The sequence below is a fragment of the Chiloscyllium punctatum genome, chromosome 50 (genome assembly GCF_047496795.1).
Source record: "Chiloscyllium punctatum isolate Juve2018m chromosome 50, sChiPun1.3, whole genome shotgun sequence".
NCBI classification, from domain to species: Eukaryota; Metazoa; Chordata; class Chondrichthyes; order Orectolobiformes; family Hemiscylliidae; genus Chiloscyllium; species Chiloscyllium punctatum.
The window spans coordinates 32,364,489-32,382,104 of record NC_092788.1 but is presented as its reverse complement, the minus strand read 5'-3'; the positions used below and the strand labels follow the sequence as shown (position 1 = coordinate 32,382,104).

Here is a 17,616-nt window from a genome sequence, read left to right as displayed (position 1 = left end):
GACAGGGGGCCCCAGGAGGTTATTGGGTCACTGTGTTGTATCTCGATGGACTGACTCGACCCCAGAAACAGTGACATCAAACCCTAGACACACTCCCACCTTCCACACCAACCTCCAGTTATCGGGGGAGGGGGGGGGCACTAGGGATACAGAGTGCCCGCTCCCTCAGCCCTGACCCTCCCACAGCCCCCACTCCCCCAGCACTGACCCTCCCACAGCACCCACTCCCTCAGCACTGACTCTCCCTCAGCCCTGACCCTCCCACAGCCCCCACTCCCCCAGCACTGACCCTCCCACAGCACCCACTCCCCCAGCCCTGACCCTCCCACAGCCCCCACTCCCTCAGCACTGACCCTCCCACAGCACCCACTCCCTCAGCACTGACCCTCCCTCAGCACTGACCCTCCCACAGCGCCCACTCCCTCAGCACTGACCCTCCCACAGCCCCCACTCCCTCAGCACTGACCCTCCCTCAGCACTGACCCTCCACAGCCCCCACTCCCTCAGCACTGACCCTCCCACAGCCCCCACTCCCTCAGCACTGACCCTCCCACAGCACCCACTCCCTCAGCACTGACCCTCCCTCAGCACCCACTCCCTCAGCACTGACCCTCCCTCAGCACTGACCCTCCCTCAGCACCGACCCTCCCAGATTCTCACCGACGACCCCGACAGTGATGGTGGTCTTGACATCCCGACTACGGCAGTAACTTCCCAGCAGCCTCATCAGGTTCTCCGCTCCCACACACACACTGCTCTGCAGGAGCTCCGAGCCCGCACACTTCACCGGAACCTTACTACGGTGCTGTGGAGCAGAGGGAAGAGCAGGTTAGCAAGGCCCAGCCACACCGTCATCAACACATACACACACACAGAGCACGCGGAGGGGGAGGAAGGGATAGAGGGGGAACGGGATAAAGACCCAGAGACGGGGATAGAGGGGGAACGGGATAAAGACCCAGAGACGGGGATAGAGGTGGAACGGGATAAAGACCCAGAGACGGGGATAGAGGGGGAACGGATAAAGACCCAGAGACGGGGATAGAGGGGGAACGGGATAAAGACCCAGAGACGGGGATAGAGGGGGAATGGGATAAAGACCCAGAGAAGGGGATACAGGGGGAACGGGAATAAAGACCCAGAGACGGGGATAGAGGGGGAACGGGATAAAGACCCAGAGACGGGGATAGAGGGGGAACGGGATAAAGACCCAGAGACGGGATAGAGGGGGAACGGGATAAAGACCCAGAGCCGGGGATAGAGGGGGAACGGGATAAAGACCCTGGGACAGGGATAGAGGGGGGACGGAATAAAGACCCAGAGGGGGAGACGGGGATAGAGGGGGAATGGGATAAAGACCCAGAGGGGGTGACGGGGATAGAGGGGGGAACGGGATAAAGACCCAGAGGGGGAGACGTGGATAGAGGGGGAACGGGATAAAGACCCAGAGGGGGAGACGGAGATAGAGGGGGAACGGGATAAAGACCCAGAGACGGGGATAGAGGGGGAACAGGAAAAAGACCAGAGGGGGAGACGGGAATAGAGGGGGAACGGGATAAAGGCCCAGTGACGGGGATAGAGGGGGAACGGGAGAAAGACCCAGAGACGGGGATAGAGGGGGAACGGGAGAAAGACCCAGAGCCGGGGATAGAGGGGGAACGGGATAAAGACCCTGGGACAGGGATAGAGGGGGGACGGAATAAAGACCCAGAGGGGGGAGACGGGGATAGAGGGGGAACGGGATAAAGACCCAGAGATGGGGATAGAGGGGGAACGGGATAAAGAACCAGAGACGGGGATAGAGGGGGAACGGGATAAAGACCCAGAGGGGGAGACGGGGATAGAGGGGGAACGGGATCAAGTCCCAGAAACGGGGATAGAGGGGGAACGGGATAAAGACCCAGAGACGGGGATAGAGGGGGAACAGGATAAAGACCCAGAGGGGGAGACGGGGATAGTGGGGGAACGGGATAAAGACACAGAGACAGGGATAGAGGGGGAAGGGGATAAAGACCCAGAGGAAGGGGATAGAGGGGGGAACGGGATAAAGACCCAGAGACGGGGATAGAGGGGGATCGGGATAAAGACCCAGAGACGGGGATAGAGGGGGAATGGGATAAAGACCCAGAGTGGGAGGCGGGGATAGAGGGGGAATGGGATAAACACCCCGAGACGGGGATAGAGGGGGAACGGAATAAAGACCCAGAGACGGGGATAGAGGGGGAACGGGATAGAGACCCAGAGACAGGGATAGAGGGAGGACGGGAAAAAGACCCAGAGGGGGGAGATGGGGATAGAGGGGAACGGATAAAGACCCAGAGACGAGGATAGAGGGGGAACGGGATAAAGACCCTGGGACGGGGATTGAGGGGGGACGGAATAAAGACCAGAGACGGGATAGAGGGGGAACGGGATAAAGACCCAGAGACGAGGATAGAGGGGGAACGGGATAAGGACCCAGAGGCGGAGACGGGATCTAGAGGGGGGAATGGGATAAAGACCCAGAGGGGGTGATGGGGATAGAGGGGGAACGGGATAAAGACCCAGAGACGGGGATAGAGGGGGAATGGGATAAAGACCCAGAGGGGGGAGACGGGGATAGAGGGGGGAACGGGATAAAGACCCAGAGATGGGGATAGAGGGGGAATGGGATAAAGACCCAGAGACGGGGATAGAGGGGTAACGGGATAAAGACCTAGAGGGGGAGACGGGGATAGAGGGGGAACGGGTGAAGACCCAGAGACGGGGATAGAGGGGGAATGGGATACAGACCCAGAGGGGGAGACAGGGATAGAGGGGGAATGGGATAAAGACCCAGAGACTGAGATAGAGGGGGAACGGGATAAAGACCCAGAGACGGGGATAGAGGGGGAACAGGATAAAGACCCAGAGGGGGAGACGGGGATAGTGGGGGAACGGGATAAAGACCCAGAGACGGGGATAGAGGGGGATGGGGATAAAGACCCAGAGAAGGGGATAGAGGGGGAACGGGATAAAGACCCAGAGACGGGGATAGAGGGGGAACGGGATAAAGACCCAGAGTGGGAGGCGGGGATAGAGGGGGAACGGGATAAAGACCCAGAGACGGGGATAGAGGGGGAACAGGATAAAGAGCCAGAGGGGAGACGGGGAGAGAGGGGGAATGGGATAAAGACCCAGAGACGGGGATAGAAGGGAACGGGATAAAGACCCAGAGGGGGAGACGGGGATAGAGGGGGGAACGGGATAAAGACCCAGAGGGGAGACGGGGATAGAGGGGGAACGGGATAAAGACCCAGAGACGGGGATAGAGGGGGAACAGGATAAAGACCCAGAGGGGGAGACGGGGATAGAGGGGGAACGGGATAAAGAACTGGAGGGGGAGACGGGGATAGAGGGGGAACGGGATAAAGACCCAGTGACGGGGATAGAGGGGGAACGGGATAAAGACCCAGAGACGGGGATAGAGGGGGAACGGGATAAACACCCAGATGGGGAGACGAAACGTCGAAGGACATTTTAAATGCCTAGTTTCCCAACACTGATTTGTTGACACGGCAGCCTTCGACAAGCAGGGCGGGCCCTGGTGCATGATGGGAGACTGGGCGGGCCGATTGGTCCCGCGGTTGCCAACGGGAAGGGCCGCCTGGGGGAGTGGGGACCGCTGCAGAGAGGAGGCAGGAACTTACCAGGTTTCGGTTCTGGGCCTGCGTGCAGGCTTTGAAGGCAACAGTGGGCAGCTCGTTGCGCAGATATTTCAGCCACTTCTCCAGCACCTCCCTGGCCACCAGGTCTGCGGGGAGAGAGAGAGAGAGAGAACCCGCACAACGTTTGCATTTACCTAGCGCCGTCTGACACAGTAAAGCCCCATCGCTGGGGGACACGCATCCCACGACCCCCCCCAACCCGTGGACGTCCCCCGCCCAAGCATGTGCAAGTCCTGGGCCTCCTCCAGCGCCAAATCTGAGGCAGTCGCCGCCCTGAAGGACAATTTAGCACGGGCCGATCCACCCTAACCCCCACATCCCTGGGCACTACGGGGACAATTTAGCACGGGCCGATCCACCCTAACCCCCACATCCCTGGGCACTACGGGGACAATTTAGCACGGGCCGATCCACCCTAACCCCCACATCCCTGAGCACTACGGGGACAATTTAGCACGGGCCGATCCACCCTAACCTGTACATCCCTGGGCACTACGGGGACAATTTAGCACGGGCCAATCCACCCTTAACCTGCACATCCCTGGGCATTACGGGGACAATTTAGCACGGTCAATCCACCCTAACCTGTACATCCCTGGGCACTACGGGGACAATTTAGCACGGGCCGATCCACCCTAACCTGTACATCCCTGGGCACTACGGGGACAATTTAGCACGGGCCGATCCACCCTAACCTGTACATCCCTGGGCACTACGGGGACAATTTAGCACGGGCCGATCCACCCTAACCCCCCACATCCCTGAGCACTACGGGGACAATTTAGCACGGGCCCGATCCACCCTAACCTGTACATCCCTGGGCACTACGGGGACAATTTAGCATGGCCAATCCACCCTAACCCCCACATCCCTGGGCACTACGGGACAATTTAGCACGGCCAATCCACCCTAACCTGCACATCCCTGGGCACTATGGGACAATTTAGCACGGGCCAATCCACCCTAACCTGCACATCCTGGGCACTACGGGGACAATTTAGCACGGGCCAATCCACCCTAACCTGCACATCCCTGGGCACTACGGGGACAATTTAGCACGGGCCAATCCCCCCTAACCTGTACATCCCTGGGTACTACGGGGACAATTTAGCACGGGCCAATCCACCTAACCTGGTGTAAGGGGGCTGGGGATGGTGGGGGGGAGAGGGGAGTACTCACCGATCTTGTTCAGGACCAGCACCAGCCTCTTGTTGGCCCCCTGACTGGAACACAGCCTGCTCCACCTGGGGGCATCGACAGCCCAGGGGGTCCGACTATCCAACACTTCGAGCACCACGTCCGAGGCTTCAATAACCTGCACGGAGGGGCGGGGAAGGTGGAAGAGGGAACGAGGGGGGAGGGGAAGGGGGAGGGGGGGTGAGAGGGGGAGTGAGGGGGGAGGGGGAGTGAGGGGGGAGGGGGAGTGAGGGGGGAGGGGGAGTGAGGGGGGAGGGGGAGTGAGGGGGGAGGGGGAGTGAGGGGGGAGGGGGAGTGAGGGGGGAGGGGGAGTGAGGGGGGAGGGGGAGTGAGGGGGGAGGGGGAGAGGGGGGGAGGGGGAGAGAGGGGGAGAGAGGGGGGAGGGGGAGAGAGGGGGGGAGGGGAGAGAGGGGGGAGGGGGAGAGAGGGGGGAGGGGGAGAGAGGGGGGAGGGGGAGAGAGGGGGGAGGGGGAGAGAGGGGGAGAGAGGGGGGAGGGGGAGAGAGGGGGGAGGGGAGAGAGGGGGGAGGGGGAGAGAGGGGGGAGGGGGAGAGAGGGGGGAGGGGGAGAGAGGGGGGAGGGAGGGAGAAGTGGAGAGGGAGGGAGAAGTGGAAAATGAAGGGAACCCATTAGCAATATTCCGAATTTCCGAATCTCGAGGTCCCCAGGGTATCTCGGAGATTGTGTACAGTCGGTGTGGTAATGGAGGAGCTAGGTGCTGCGCAGTGTCCCTAACAACAGGCACTGACCCACAGCCCCCACTCCCTCAGCACTGACCCTCCCACAGCACCCGCTCCCTCACCACTGACCCTCCCACAGCACCCACTCCCTCAGCACTGACCCTCCCACAGCACCCACTCCCTCAGCACTGACCCTCCCACAGCACCCACTCCCTCAGCACTGACCCTCCCACAGCACTGACCCTCCCACAGCGCCCACTCCCTCAGCACTGACCCTCCCTCAGCCCCCACTCCCTCAGCACTGACCCTCCCTCAGCACCCACTCCCTCAGCACTGACCCTCCCTCAGCGCTGACCCTCCCACAGCCCCCACTCCCTCAAGCACTGACCCTCCCTCAGCACTGGACCCTCCCTCAGCACTGACCCTCCCTCAGCACTGACCCTCCCACAGCCCCCACTCCCTCAGCACTGACCCTCCCTCAGCACTGACCCTCCCTCAGGGCCCACTCCCTCAGCACTGACCCTCCCACACTGCCTGCTCCCTTGGTGATGCTGTTCCTGTGTACAGTTCCCGATCGATCCGAGTTCTATGGAATGTAGTTTCCAATCCACGAGCCTCGGACTCGGCAGAGGAATGCAGATTCAGATTCCAAACAGATTTGTTAAGTGAGGAGGGACCTGACCCATCTCCGACAGGAATATGGCACTACACACCTCAGCAGATCGGCCCGTGGGTCTGACCAGGAACGGCAGTGTTTACAATACTAGCCCACCTGCTCGAGAGCATCAGAACCAAGCGCTACAATCAACTGCTGCCCATCCTTGGGAGGGGAGGGATCGCCGTCCCTTGGGAGGGGAGGGGGAGGGATCGCCGTCCCCTCGGGAGGGGAGGGGAGGGATCGCCGTCCCCTCGGGAGGGGAGGGGAGGGGAGGGATCGCTGCGGGCTGGACACTGAGGGTGGATCAGTCAGTGGTCATTAGTAACTGTGAATGGAAGTGCACGACTGGCCTGTGGCACTTTGACCCTGGAGGGGGTCGCAGGGGTAGGCTCTTCCAACCAGCAGAGGTGGCAGTGCACCCCCAGCGTCCTGAGGGATAGCCGGGGGGGGTGGGGGGTGGGGGGGAGCACAGCACTCACCTTCTTGAATTCTCTGTAGTAGGCTTTCCGTGAGCTCTCCGTCTCCAGGGTCAGGCTCTGCTGGAGTTCCCGAAGGTCAGTCTCCTGGAGGAATTGTCCACACAACACCGTGAGAACATGCCACTCGGCCCATCAAGTTACAGGTCTGTGTGTACGTGCGTCTGTGTGTGTGTGTTTGTGTGCGTCTGTGTGTGTGTATGTGCGAGTGGTGTGTCCTGCCTGCGTGCGAGTGTGTGTGTGCCTGCGTGCGAGTGTGTGTGTGCCTGTGTGTCTGTGTGCGAGTGTGTGTGTGTCTGTGTGCGAGTGTGTGTGTGTATGTGCGAGTGTGTGTCTGCCTGCGTGCTAGGAGTGTGTCTCTGCCTGCGGTGCGAGTGTGTGTGTGCCTGCGTGCGAGTGTGTGTGTGCCTGCGTGCGAGTGTGTGTGTGGCCTGCGTGCGAGTGTGTGTGTGCCTGCGTTGCGAGTGTGTGTGTGCCTGCGGTGCGAGTGTGTGTGTGTCTGTGTGCGAGTGTGTGTCTGCCTGGCGTGCGAGTGTGTGTCTGCCTGGCGTGCGAGTGTGTGTCTGCCTGTGTGTCTGTGTGCGAGTGTGTGTGTGTGTGTGTGCGAGTGGGTGTGTGTCTGTCTGCGTGCGTGTGTGTGTGTGCCTGCGTAGCGAGTGTTGTGTGTGTCTGTGTGCGAGTGTGTGTGTGTCTGTGTGCGAGTGTGTGTCTGGCCTGCGTGCGAAGTGTGTGTCTGCCTGCGTGCGAGTGTGTGTCTGCCTGCGTGCGAGTGTGTGTCTGCCTGCGTGCCTGTGTGTGTCTGCCTGCGTGTCTGTGTGCGAGTGTGTGTGTGTGTATGTGCGAGTGTGTGTCTGCCTGCGTGCGAGTGTGTGTGCGCCTGCGTTGTTGCGAGTGTGTGTGTGCCTGCGTGCGAGTGTGTGTGTGCCTGCGTGCGAGTGTGTGTGTGTCTGTGTGCGAGTGTGTGTCTGCCTGCGTGCGAGTGTGTGTGTGTCTGTGTGCGAGTGTGTGTGTGTGTCTGCGTGCGAGGTGTGTGTGGTGTCTGCGTGCGAGTGTGTGTGTGTCTGCGTGCGAGTGTGCGTGGGTCTGCGTGCGAGTGTGCGTGGGTCTGCGTGCGAGTGTGTGTGTGTGTGTGTGTCTGTACATGCGCGCGTCTGCCTGTGTCTGCCTGCGCGCGTGTGCGTTCGTGCGTGTGTGTCTGCGTGCTTGTGCATCGGCCTGCGTGTGTGTCTGTCTGTCTGAGTGTCTGCGTGTGTCTGCGCGCGCGCGTGTCTGCATTCGTGTCTGCGTGCTTGTGTGTGTGTCTGTGGCTGCGCGAGTCTGCATCTGCGTGTGTGTCTGCGTTCGTGCATGTGTCTGCGTGCGTGTGCTTCTGTCTGCGTGTGCGTGTGTCTGTCTGCGTCTGCGCGTCTGTCTGTGTGTGTGCGTCTGCCTGCATCTGCTTGTGTTTGTCTGCGTCTCTGCGTCTGTGTGTGCGCCTGCGTCTCGCGTGTGCCTGTGTCTGCGAGTCTGCCTGTCTGTGCCTGCCTTTGCGCGTGTGCCTGCCTGCATCTGCGCACATGCCTGCGTCTGCGAGTCTGCCTGCATCTGCGTGTGTCTGTCTGCGTCTGTGCATGTGTGTGTAGGACAGTGGGTATTTCACGCTGGGTACCCAGTGTACTGTGAGAATAAGGAAGGGGCCTGTGGGGAGGGAGACTGACGCCGGTGCGAGAGCAGGCCCGGGGCCCACGTGCTAGCTCACCATCTGCTCAAACTGTCGCTGTCTCCGCTGAGCATCGTGCTTGAAGGCCTGCAGGCTCCGGTGCTGAACCAAGCTCCGCTCCCGGGCTGCCTTCTGTCTCTCTGCCTGCTCCTCCACCTGGGTGGGGGGGAACAGAGGGGAAACGCAGTCAGCAACATTCAACCAGGGGAGGGAGAGAGAGAGAGAGCGCGCGAGCGAGAGAGACCGAGGCATAGAGGAGAGAGCGAGAGAGAGATAGAGAGAGCGAGCAGGTGTGAGAGAGAGGGAGCGAGGCAGAGAGGGGAGAGGAGAGGGAGAGGGGAGAGAAAGAGAGAGATAGAGAAAGCGAGGTGTGAGAGAGAGGGAGCGAGGCAGAGAGGGGAGAGGAGCGAGCGAGACAGAGAAAGAGAGAGATAGAGAGAGCGAGCAGGCGTGAGAGAGAGGGAGCGAGGCAGAGAGGGAGCGAGGCAGAGAGGGGAGAGGAGAGGGAGAGAGAGCAAGAGACACAGGCAGAGACAGAGACAGACAAAGAGAGACATAGAGAGAGAAACAGACAGAGACAGAGAGACTGACAGAGAGACTGACAGAGAGAGAGAGGTGGAGAGTGTGAGGCAAAGAGACAAGTATAAAGGAGAGAGGGGAGAAAGAGGGAGGGAGAGAGAGAGAGAGCGCGCGCGAAGGCTGGCAGGCAGAGACATGCAGAGACAGAGAGACAGAGACACAGACACAGAGAGCGAGTGAGATAGAGACAGAGAGAGAGACAGAGAGAGACAAAGAGAGAGACAAAGAGAGACAGAGAGAGACAGAGAGAGAGACACACACACGAGATAGAGAGAGAGAATGAGGGACAGACAGAGAAAGAGACGTGCACATAGAAAGAAAGTGAGGGAAGGAGACATGTACAGAAAGACAGACAGAGAGAGACAAGGGACACTGAAAAAGAGAAGCAGACAGACAGACATGCCGAGAGAGAGAGAGAGAGAGAGAGAGAGAGACTGAAAGAAGGACAGTGAGTGATGGGCAAAGTGGGACAGATAGATACAGAGAGAGACACAGAGAGTGGGGGGCAGAGGGAGTGGAAGAGAGGGAAAACAGCGAGAGACACACACAGAGACAGAAACAGAGGGACAGAGAGAGACAGAGAAATGCAGAAAGAGTAAATGACGCACCAAGAGCCAGAGAAGGAACGAGACACACAAACAGAGAAAGGGGATGGTCAGGGGGAAGATGGAGCGATCGAGACGGATAGATAACAGGGAAGGTGGTAAGAGAGAGATTCCAGTGAAGTGAGAACTACAGTTTGCAAAATATATCCAGCTGATCCTGTCGGGAGAGATTTTGGAGGGGGTGGTGTTGTCAGGGAGTAACGCACTGAGTCTGTCCTTTGGTGCTGGGTGCTCAGACCTTTGCATACAGGGAGCTTGGGGGGGGGGGCACATTGGGGGGGATACAGGACGTTGGTGAGGCCCTATCTGGCATACTGTGTCCAGTTCCAGTCACCCTGTTACAGCAAGGATTAAGCTACTGGTTGGAGGTTTGCTGGCTGAGCTGGAAGGTTCATTTTCAGACGTTTCGTCACCGTACGCGGTAACATCTTCAGTGAGCCTCCAGACGAAGCATTCCTGATGATTCCTGCTTTGCATTTATACGTTTGGGTTTCTTCAGGTTGGCGATGTCATTTCCTGTGGTGGCACATCCTACGGTGATGTCACTTCCTGTCCCTTTTTCTCAGGGGTGGTAAATCAGGTCCAAGTCAATCCGTTTTGACTCTTAAGGTCAGGATTAAGATCCATTAAGCTGGAGAGGATTTGGAAAGAGATTTACCGGGACATTGCTGGAACGGAGGGTTTTGAGTTAGAAGGAGGGGCTGGGGCTGTTTTCCCTGGAGCGTCGGAGACTGAGGGGTGACCTTATAGAGGTTTATAAAAGCATGAGGGGGGGGGGCATGGATAGGGTAAATAGACAAGGTCTTTTCCCCCTGGGGTGGGGGAGTCCAAGACAAGGTGGGGGGGGGGGATATTTTTAAGGCGAGAGGGGGAGGATTTGAAAAGGCGGTGAGGGGGTAACTTGTTCTTACACAGAAGGTGTTGTGTGTGTGGAATGAACGTCCTGAGGAAGTAGGGGATGATGGAGCACTTCCAACCTTTAAAAGGTATTTGGAGAGCTCCGCGGTTAGAAAAGGTATCAGGGGGCAAAAGCAAGGACCAGCTGAGTTGGGGACAAAGGACTGGTTGGGCAAAGGGTCAGTCTCCGTGCTGTCGGACTCCGTCACATTCTGGATGATTTTTTTGGCAAGTTTTTTGGAGCTCAGGTTGTGGAGGTCGGTTTGCTCGCTGAGCTGGAAGGTCCGTTCTCAGACGTTTCGTCACCGTGCGCGGTGCCATCATCAGAGCGCGGCCGGTGAGAGTCAGATCCAAAGACACCCTGGAAGGGGCGCAGCAAACACACACACGCACGCGCGCGCGCACACACACACACACACACATACACACACACACAGAGGAAACCAGCCCCCAGGATACCCAAGCACCAATGAGCCATCAATGATGAGCCTCTCTCACTAGTATCCGAATGACGAAAGGGCATCGATTCGACTGGGACAACACGTCCGTTCTGTGACGGCGTAAACAGAGGCGCGCCCAGGACCTCCGACAGGCCTGGCATTCCAACTGTAACTCCATCAATAAACACGTCAGATGACGAAATTCAATTGAATAAAGATCCAGAGGGGGGAGACGGGGATAGAGGGGGAATGGGATAAAGACCCAGAGGCGGGGATAGAGGGGGAACGGGATAAAGACCCAGAGGGGGAGACGGGGATAGAGGGGGAATGGGATAAAGACCCAGAGGTGGAGACGGGGATAGAGGGGGAATGGGATAAAGACCCAGAGACGGGGATAGAGGGGGAACGGGATAAAGACCCAGAGGGGGAGACAGGGATAGAGGGGGAACGGAATAAAGACCCAGAGGGGGGAGACGGGGATAGAGGGGGAATGGAATAAAGACCCAGAGACGGGGATAGAGGGGGAACGGGATAAAGACCCAGAGGGGGAGACGGGGATAGAGGGGGAACGGGATAAAGACCCAGAGACGGGGAGACGGGGACAGCGGGGGAACGGGATAAAGACCCAGAGACGGGGATAGAGGGGGAACGGGATAAAGACCCAGAGGGGGAGACAGAGATAGAGGGGGAACGGAATAAAGACCCAGAGACAGGGATCGAGGGGGAACGGGATAAAGACCCAGAGACGTGGATAGAGGGGGAACGGGATAAAGACCCAGAGACGGGGATAGAGGGGGAACGGAAGAAAGACCCAGAGACGGGGATAGAGGGGGAACGGGATAAAGACCCAGAGACGGGGATAGAGGGGGAATGGGATAAAGACCCAGAGGGGGAGACGGGGATAGAGGGGGAATGGGATAAAGACCCAGAGGGGGAGACGGGGATAGAGGGGGAAGGGGATAAAGACCCAGAGACAGGGATAGAGGGGGAACGGAAGAAAGACCCAGAGACGGGGATAGAGGGGGAATGGGATAAAGACCCAGAGGGGGAGACGGGGATAGAGGGGGAACGGGATAAAGACCCAGAGACGGGGATAGAGGGGGAACGGGATAAAGACCCAGAGACGGGGATAGAGGGGAACGGGATAAAGACCCGGGGGGGGGATAGAGGGGGAACGGGATAAAGACCCAGAGACGGGGATAGAGGGGGAACGGGATAAAGACCCAGAGACGGGGATAGAGGGGGACCGGGATAAAGACCCAGAGACGGGGATAGAGGGGGAACGGGATAAAGACCCAGAGGGGGAAACGGGGATAGAGGGGAAATGGGATAAAGACCCAGAGAGGGGGATAGAGGGGGAATGGGATAAAGACCCAGAGACGGGGATAGAGGGGGAATGGTATAAAGACCCAGAGACGGGGATAGAGGGGGAATGGGATAAAGACCCAGAGACGGGGATAGAGGGGGAATGGGATAAAGACCCAGAGACAGGGATCGAGGGGGAATGGGATAAAGACCCAGAGACAGGGATCGAGGGGGAATGGGATAAAGACCCAGAGGGGGAGAGAGGGATAGAGGGGGAATGGGATAAAGACCCAGAGACGGGGATAGAGGGAGAACGGGATAAAGACCCAGAGGGGGAGACGGGGATAGAGGGGGAAACGGGATAAAGACCCAGAGACGGGGATAGAGGGGGAACGGGATAAAGACCCAGAGACGGGGATAGAGGGGGAACGGGATAAAGACCCAGAGGGGGAGACGGGGATAGAGGGGGAATGTGTTTTCCGAGTTGCTGTGATCGGGGAGGTGCTGCCTGAAAGAGCAGTGGATGCGGATGATTTCGGAACTTTCCAAGAAAGAGGGGGAATCCATGAAATTCCCACAGGGCAAAGATCGGGAGCGCTGTTGGGTGGTGGAACTGTGGCCTCCCTCCCAGAAGCCAGTGAGGGCAGTGTGCTGGGCTGCGGTCTCCCTGGATGAACAGACTCACCCTCTGCCTCCGTTTCTCAGCCTCTCGCCGGGCATGATCCTTAAAAACCCCGACATTGGGGACTCCGGGATCTTTCTTCAGCTGCTTGTGTCCTTGGCCCTGTCGGGAATGGGACAGACAGAGGGGGAGAGAGAGAGAGAGAGATTTACAGATTTAACAGGTAAATACAGCTAACATACAGCTGTCATAGAATACCCCCCCCCCTCACTATCAACATCCTGGGGGTTACCGTCTCCAACAAGAGAGAGAGAATCTAACCATCGCCCCCTTGACGTTCAATGGCGTTACCATCACTGAATCCACCTCCCCCCCACTATCAACATCCTGGGGGTTACCGTCTCCAACAAGAGAGAGAGAATCTAACCATCACCCCCTTGACGTTCAATGGCGTTACCATCACTGAATCCCCCTCCCCCACTATCAACATCCTGGGGGTTACCGTCTCCAACAGGAGAGAGAATCTAACCATCGCCCCCTTGACGTTCAATGGCGTTACCATCACTGAATCCCCCTCCCCCCACTATCAACATCCTGGGGGTCACTGTCTCCAACAAGAGAGAGAGAATCTAACCATCGCCCCCTTGACGTTCAATGGCGTTACCATCACTGAATCCCCCTCCCCCACTATCAACATCCTGGGGGTTACCGTCTCCAACAAGAGAGAGAGAATCTAACCATTACCCCCTTGATGTTCAATGGCGTTACCATCACTGAATCCCCCTCCCCCCACTATCAACATCCTGGGGGTTCCCGTTGACCAGAAACTGACCCGGACCCAGCCCCATATCAATACAGCGGCTCCGAGAGCAGGTCAGAGGCTGGGAATCCTGCAGCGAGTAACTCCCCTCCTGACTCTCTCCACCCAAAGCCCTGTCCCACTGTCCCACCATCAACAAGGCCCGAGTCAGGGAGGGGGAGGGAATACACCCCACTTGCCCAGGACACGGGCTCCAACATCATTTGAGGAGCTCCAGGAGCAAGCGGTGACCCCACCACCCCAACCTCTCTCTGAATAGACACGCTAACCCCACTGTCAACACACCCTCCATCCCACCCCCGAGGTAGCTGGGCTCATTAGGAATGCCCGGCTGAGCTCCAACACTCCCTCCCTCCCACCCCTGATGTAGCTGGGCTCATTAGGAATGCCCGGCTGAGCTCCAACACACCCTCCCTCCAACCCCCGAGGTAGCTGGGAACATTACGAATGCCTGGCTGACCTCCAACACTCCCTATCCTCCACGCCCAATGCAGAGGGGCAGCAGTGAGTACTGCCTACCATCTGCGCTGCAGTGACCCTCCTCTGACAACACTCCCCGGCCAATCCACCCTAACCTGTACATCCCTGGGTACTATGGGGACAATTTAGCACGGCCAATCCACCCTAACTCGCACATCCCTGGGCACTACGGGGACAATTTAGCACGGTCAATCCACACTAACCTGTACATCCCTGGGCACTATGGGACAATTTAGCACGGCCAATCCACCCTAACCTGCACATCCCTGGGCACTACGGGGACAATTTAGTACGGGCCAATCCACCCTAACCTGTACATCCCTGGGCACTACAGGGACAATTTAGCACGGGCCAATCCACCCTAACCTGCACATCCCTGTGCACTACGGGGACAATTTAGCACGGGCCAATCCACCCTAACCTGTACATCCCTGGGCACTACAGGGACAATTTAGCACGGGCCAATCCACCCTAACCTGCACATCCCTGGGCACTACAGGGACAATTTAGCATGGCTCTCAGTGCCCTTGTGTGAGACACCGTTGTCCCTCTCTGAGTGACGTGTGGTCCTGAACAATCCGACAGGACCAAGTGAGGACTGCAAGATGCTGGAGACCAGAGTTTAAAAAGCGTGGTGCTGGAAAAACACGCCAGGCCAGGCAGCATCCGAGGAGCAGGAGAATCGACGTTTCGGGCATGAGCCCTTCTTCAGGAGTGAGGCTGGTGTGACAAGCGGGCTGAGATAAAAGGTGGGGGGGTGGGGGAGGGAATTTGGGGGAAGGGCGCTGGGCACACGATGGAGGTGGAAGGAGGGGAGGGTGAGGGTGATAGGCCGGAGAGGTTGGGAAGAAGATTGCAGATCCAGAGGGCAGTGCTCAATCTGGGGATTGGGACTGAGCCGGTAGGCGGGGAAATGAGGAAGCTGGAGAAATCTACATTTCTCCAGGTCGTTAGGCAGATCCAAGAGGGATTCTGGATGAGTGGTGCTGGAAGAGCACAGCAGTTCAGGCAGCATCCAACGAGCAGCGAAATCGACGTTTCGGGCAAAAGCGCTTCATCAGGAATAAAGGCAGTGAGCCTGAAGCGTGGAGAGATAAGCTAGAGGAGGGTGGGGGTGGGGAGAGAGTAGCATAGAGTACAATGGGTGAGTGGGGGAGGAGATGAAGGTGATAGGTCGGGGAGGGGAGGGTGGAAAAGGAGATAGGCAAGTCGGACAAGTCCAGACAAGTCATGGGGACGGTGCTGAGCTGGAAGTTTGGAACTAGGGTGAGGTGGGGGAAGGGGGAATGAGGAAACTGTTGAAGTCCACATTGATGCCCTGGGGTTAGATTAGATTAGATTACTTACAGTGTGGAAACAGGCCCTTCGGCCCAACAAGTCCACACCGCCCCACCGAAGCGCAACCCACCCATACCCCTACATCTATCCCTTACCTAACGCTACGGACAATCTAGCACGGGCCAATCCACCCTAACCTGCACATCTTTGGACTGTGGGAGGAAACCGGAGCACCCGGAGGAAACCCACGCAGACACGGGGAGGACGTGCAAACTCCACACAGTCAGTCGCCTGAGGTGGGAATTGAACCCGGGTCTCTGGCGCTGTGAGGCAGCAGTGCTAACCACTGTTGAAGTGTTCCGAGGCGGAAGATGAGGCGTTCTCCCTCCAGGCGTCTGGTGGTGAGGGAGCGGCGGTGAAGGAGGCCCAGGACCTCCATGTCCTCGGCAGAGTTGGCGGCGGGGGGGGGGGGGGGTGGGGGAGTTGAAACGTTGGGCCACGGGGCGGTGTGGCTGATTGGTGCGGGAGTCTCCTCCTGGCCGAGTCCCCTGCGGCGAAAGGGGTCAAGGGGGCGGGGAGGGAAAGCGGGAAGTCGGGGGGGGAGGGGGGATACTGAGGTCACACGACCTGAACCGTACGGTGGTGCAGGACGGACGGGGCTGAATGGACTCCACACTGCACTTACTTCCTACGCTTCGGCGTCAACCCCCCCCCCCCCCCCCCCGGAGCGTGTTTTTACCCCCCCCCCCTCCTCCACTCACAGGATGACAGCCTCGCCGGTCGGCTCAGCCTCTGGTGCCCGAGGAGGCAGGTGGGTCAACCACTAGCTGAGGGTAGGGAGTCACGTGGAGTGTGGACCACGTGAGGACAGCGGACTGTCGTGCCCAAAAAAGGACCTCATCGGGCCCACCGACCGGCGATGGGTTCACGGTCACCATTGGACTCCTCACTCCCACTTTTGTGTTAAAATAATTTAAAAAAAGGAGAAAAATCCCACCAGGTGGTGCACGGCCCCTTTAAGAAGCGGCGCACCCTGGGAAATGTAGTCTCGCAGCAGCACCACTTTGGCCAATTCCTCCCCCGAGGCACGCCGGGAGGTGTAGTCCGCCCGCCTCCGTCCAACAGCGTCGCCGGCGGCGCGGGGGGACTACAGCTCCCGGCGTGCACCGCGCCGCGCAGGCGCGCTGAGCCCCGCCGCCACAATGGCCGCCGGAGAAAGGGGGAGGGGAGGAGAGCCGCTCACCCGCGTCCGTCGCCGCCCAACCTCCGGGGCCGCGGCCGAGCGCCGCGTCTTGTGACTCCCTGAGGGGGGGGAGGGGAAGGTAAAACACAACAAACGGATAAAGGTCAGTGCAAGAGGTCAAGATACAACACACACGCGCGCGGGTTGTCCCCCTCCTCCCGCCGCCGAGCGCGCGGCCAACGGCCGTCCTCACCTCCGCGCGCCATCTTGGGAAGGTCAGACCGCGCCTCAAGGCGGGGCGACCTGCTGCCGTAAACTGGGCTGGGCTGGGCTGGGCGTGGGCGGGGCCGGGGCCGGTCGCGAAACTGTCGCCAAACCCGCCAAGGCAAATGGGCCCTGGCGCCAGGAGGGTGGGATCAATCCGGTTTACGGCAGGTTGGCCAACATTTTGGTTCAGGAAAAGGGGTAAAGGGGCAAAAGAGGAGGGGTGGGGGGGGGCACACAGGGGGATGGGCCTACAACCCAGCCCTGGGCCATCGTGGGGTCTCGGCGGCGGTGGGGGGGGGAGCAGGTCGTTCGGCCCGTCGAGTACGAGCCGGCCCTCCGAAAGGCATACCACCCAGAGTGACCCCCACTCGCCCCCAACCCCTGCATTACCCACGGGCCAACCCCATCCAGCCTGCACACCGCGGGGACAAGTTAGCACGGACCAATCCCACCCTAACCCGTACATCCCTGGGCACTACGGGGACAATTTAGCACGGGCCAATCCACCCTAACCCGCACATCCCTGGGCACTATGGGACAATTTAGCATGGGCCAATCCACCCTAACCCGCACATCCCTGTGCACTACAGGGACAATTTAGCACGGGTCAATCCACCCTAACCTGTACATCCCTGGGCACTACGGGGACAATTTAGCACGGGTCAATCCACCCTAACCTGTACATCCCTGGGCACTACGGGGACAATTTAGCACAGGCCAATCCACCCTAACCTGTACATCCCTG

General features: G+C 59.1%; 2 protein-coding genes across 3 annotated transcripts in view; one reads left to right on the top strand and one right to left on the bottom strand.

Moving 5' to 3' along the window:
* Positions 1-17,616, top strand: part of LOC140470119 (histone-lysine N-methyltransferase SETDB1-like) — a 556,598-nt gene that overhangs the window by 137,993 nt on the left and 400,989 nt on the right. The window lies entirely within an intron of this gene.
* On the bottom strand, positions 617-16,902 carry LOC140470023 (guanine nucleotide-binding protein-like 3-like protein). Its single transcript, XM_072566488.1, is given in 10 exon segments — positions 617-805; positions 3,669-3,772; positions 4,866-4,905; positions 4,907-4,959; positions 4,962-5,001; positions 6,700-6,783; positions 8,435-8,551; positions 12,907-13,005; positions 16,665-16,723; positions 16,858-16,902. Coding segments are annotated over 10 exon segments (798 nt in total). The 5' UTR covers positions 16,871-16,902.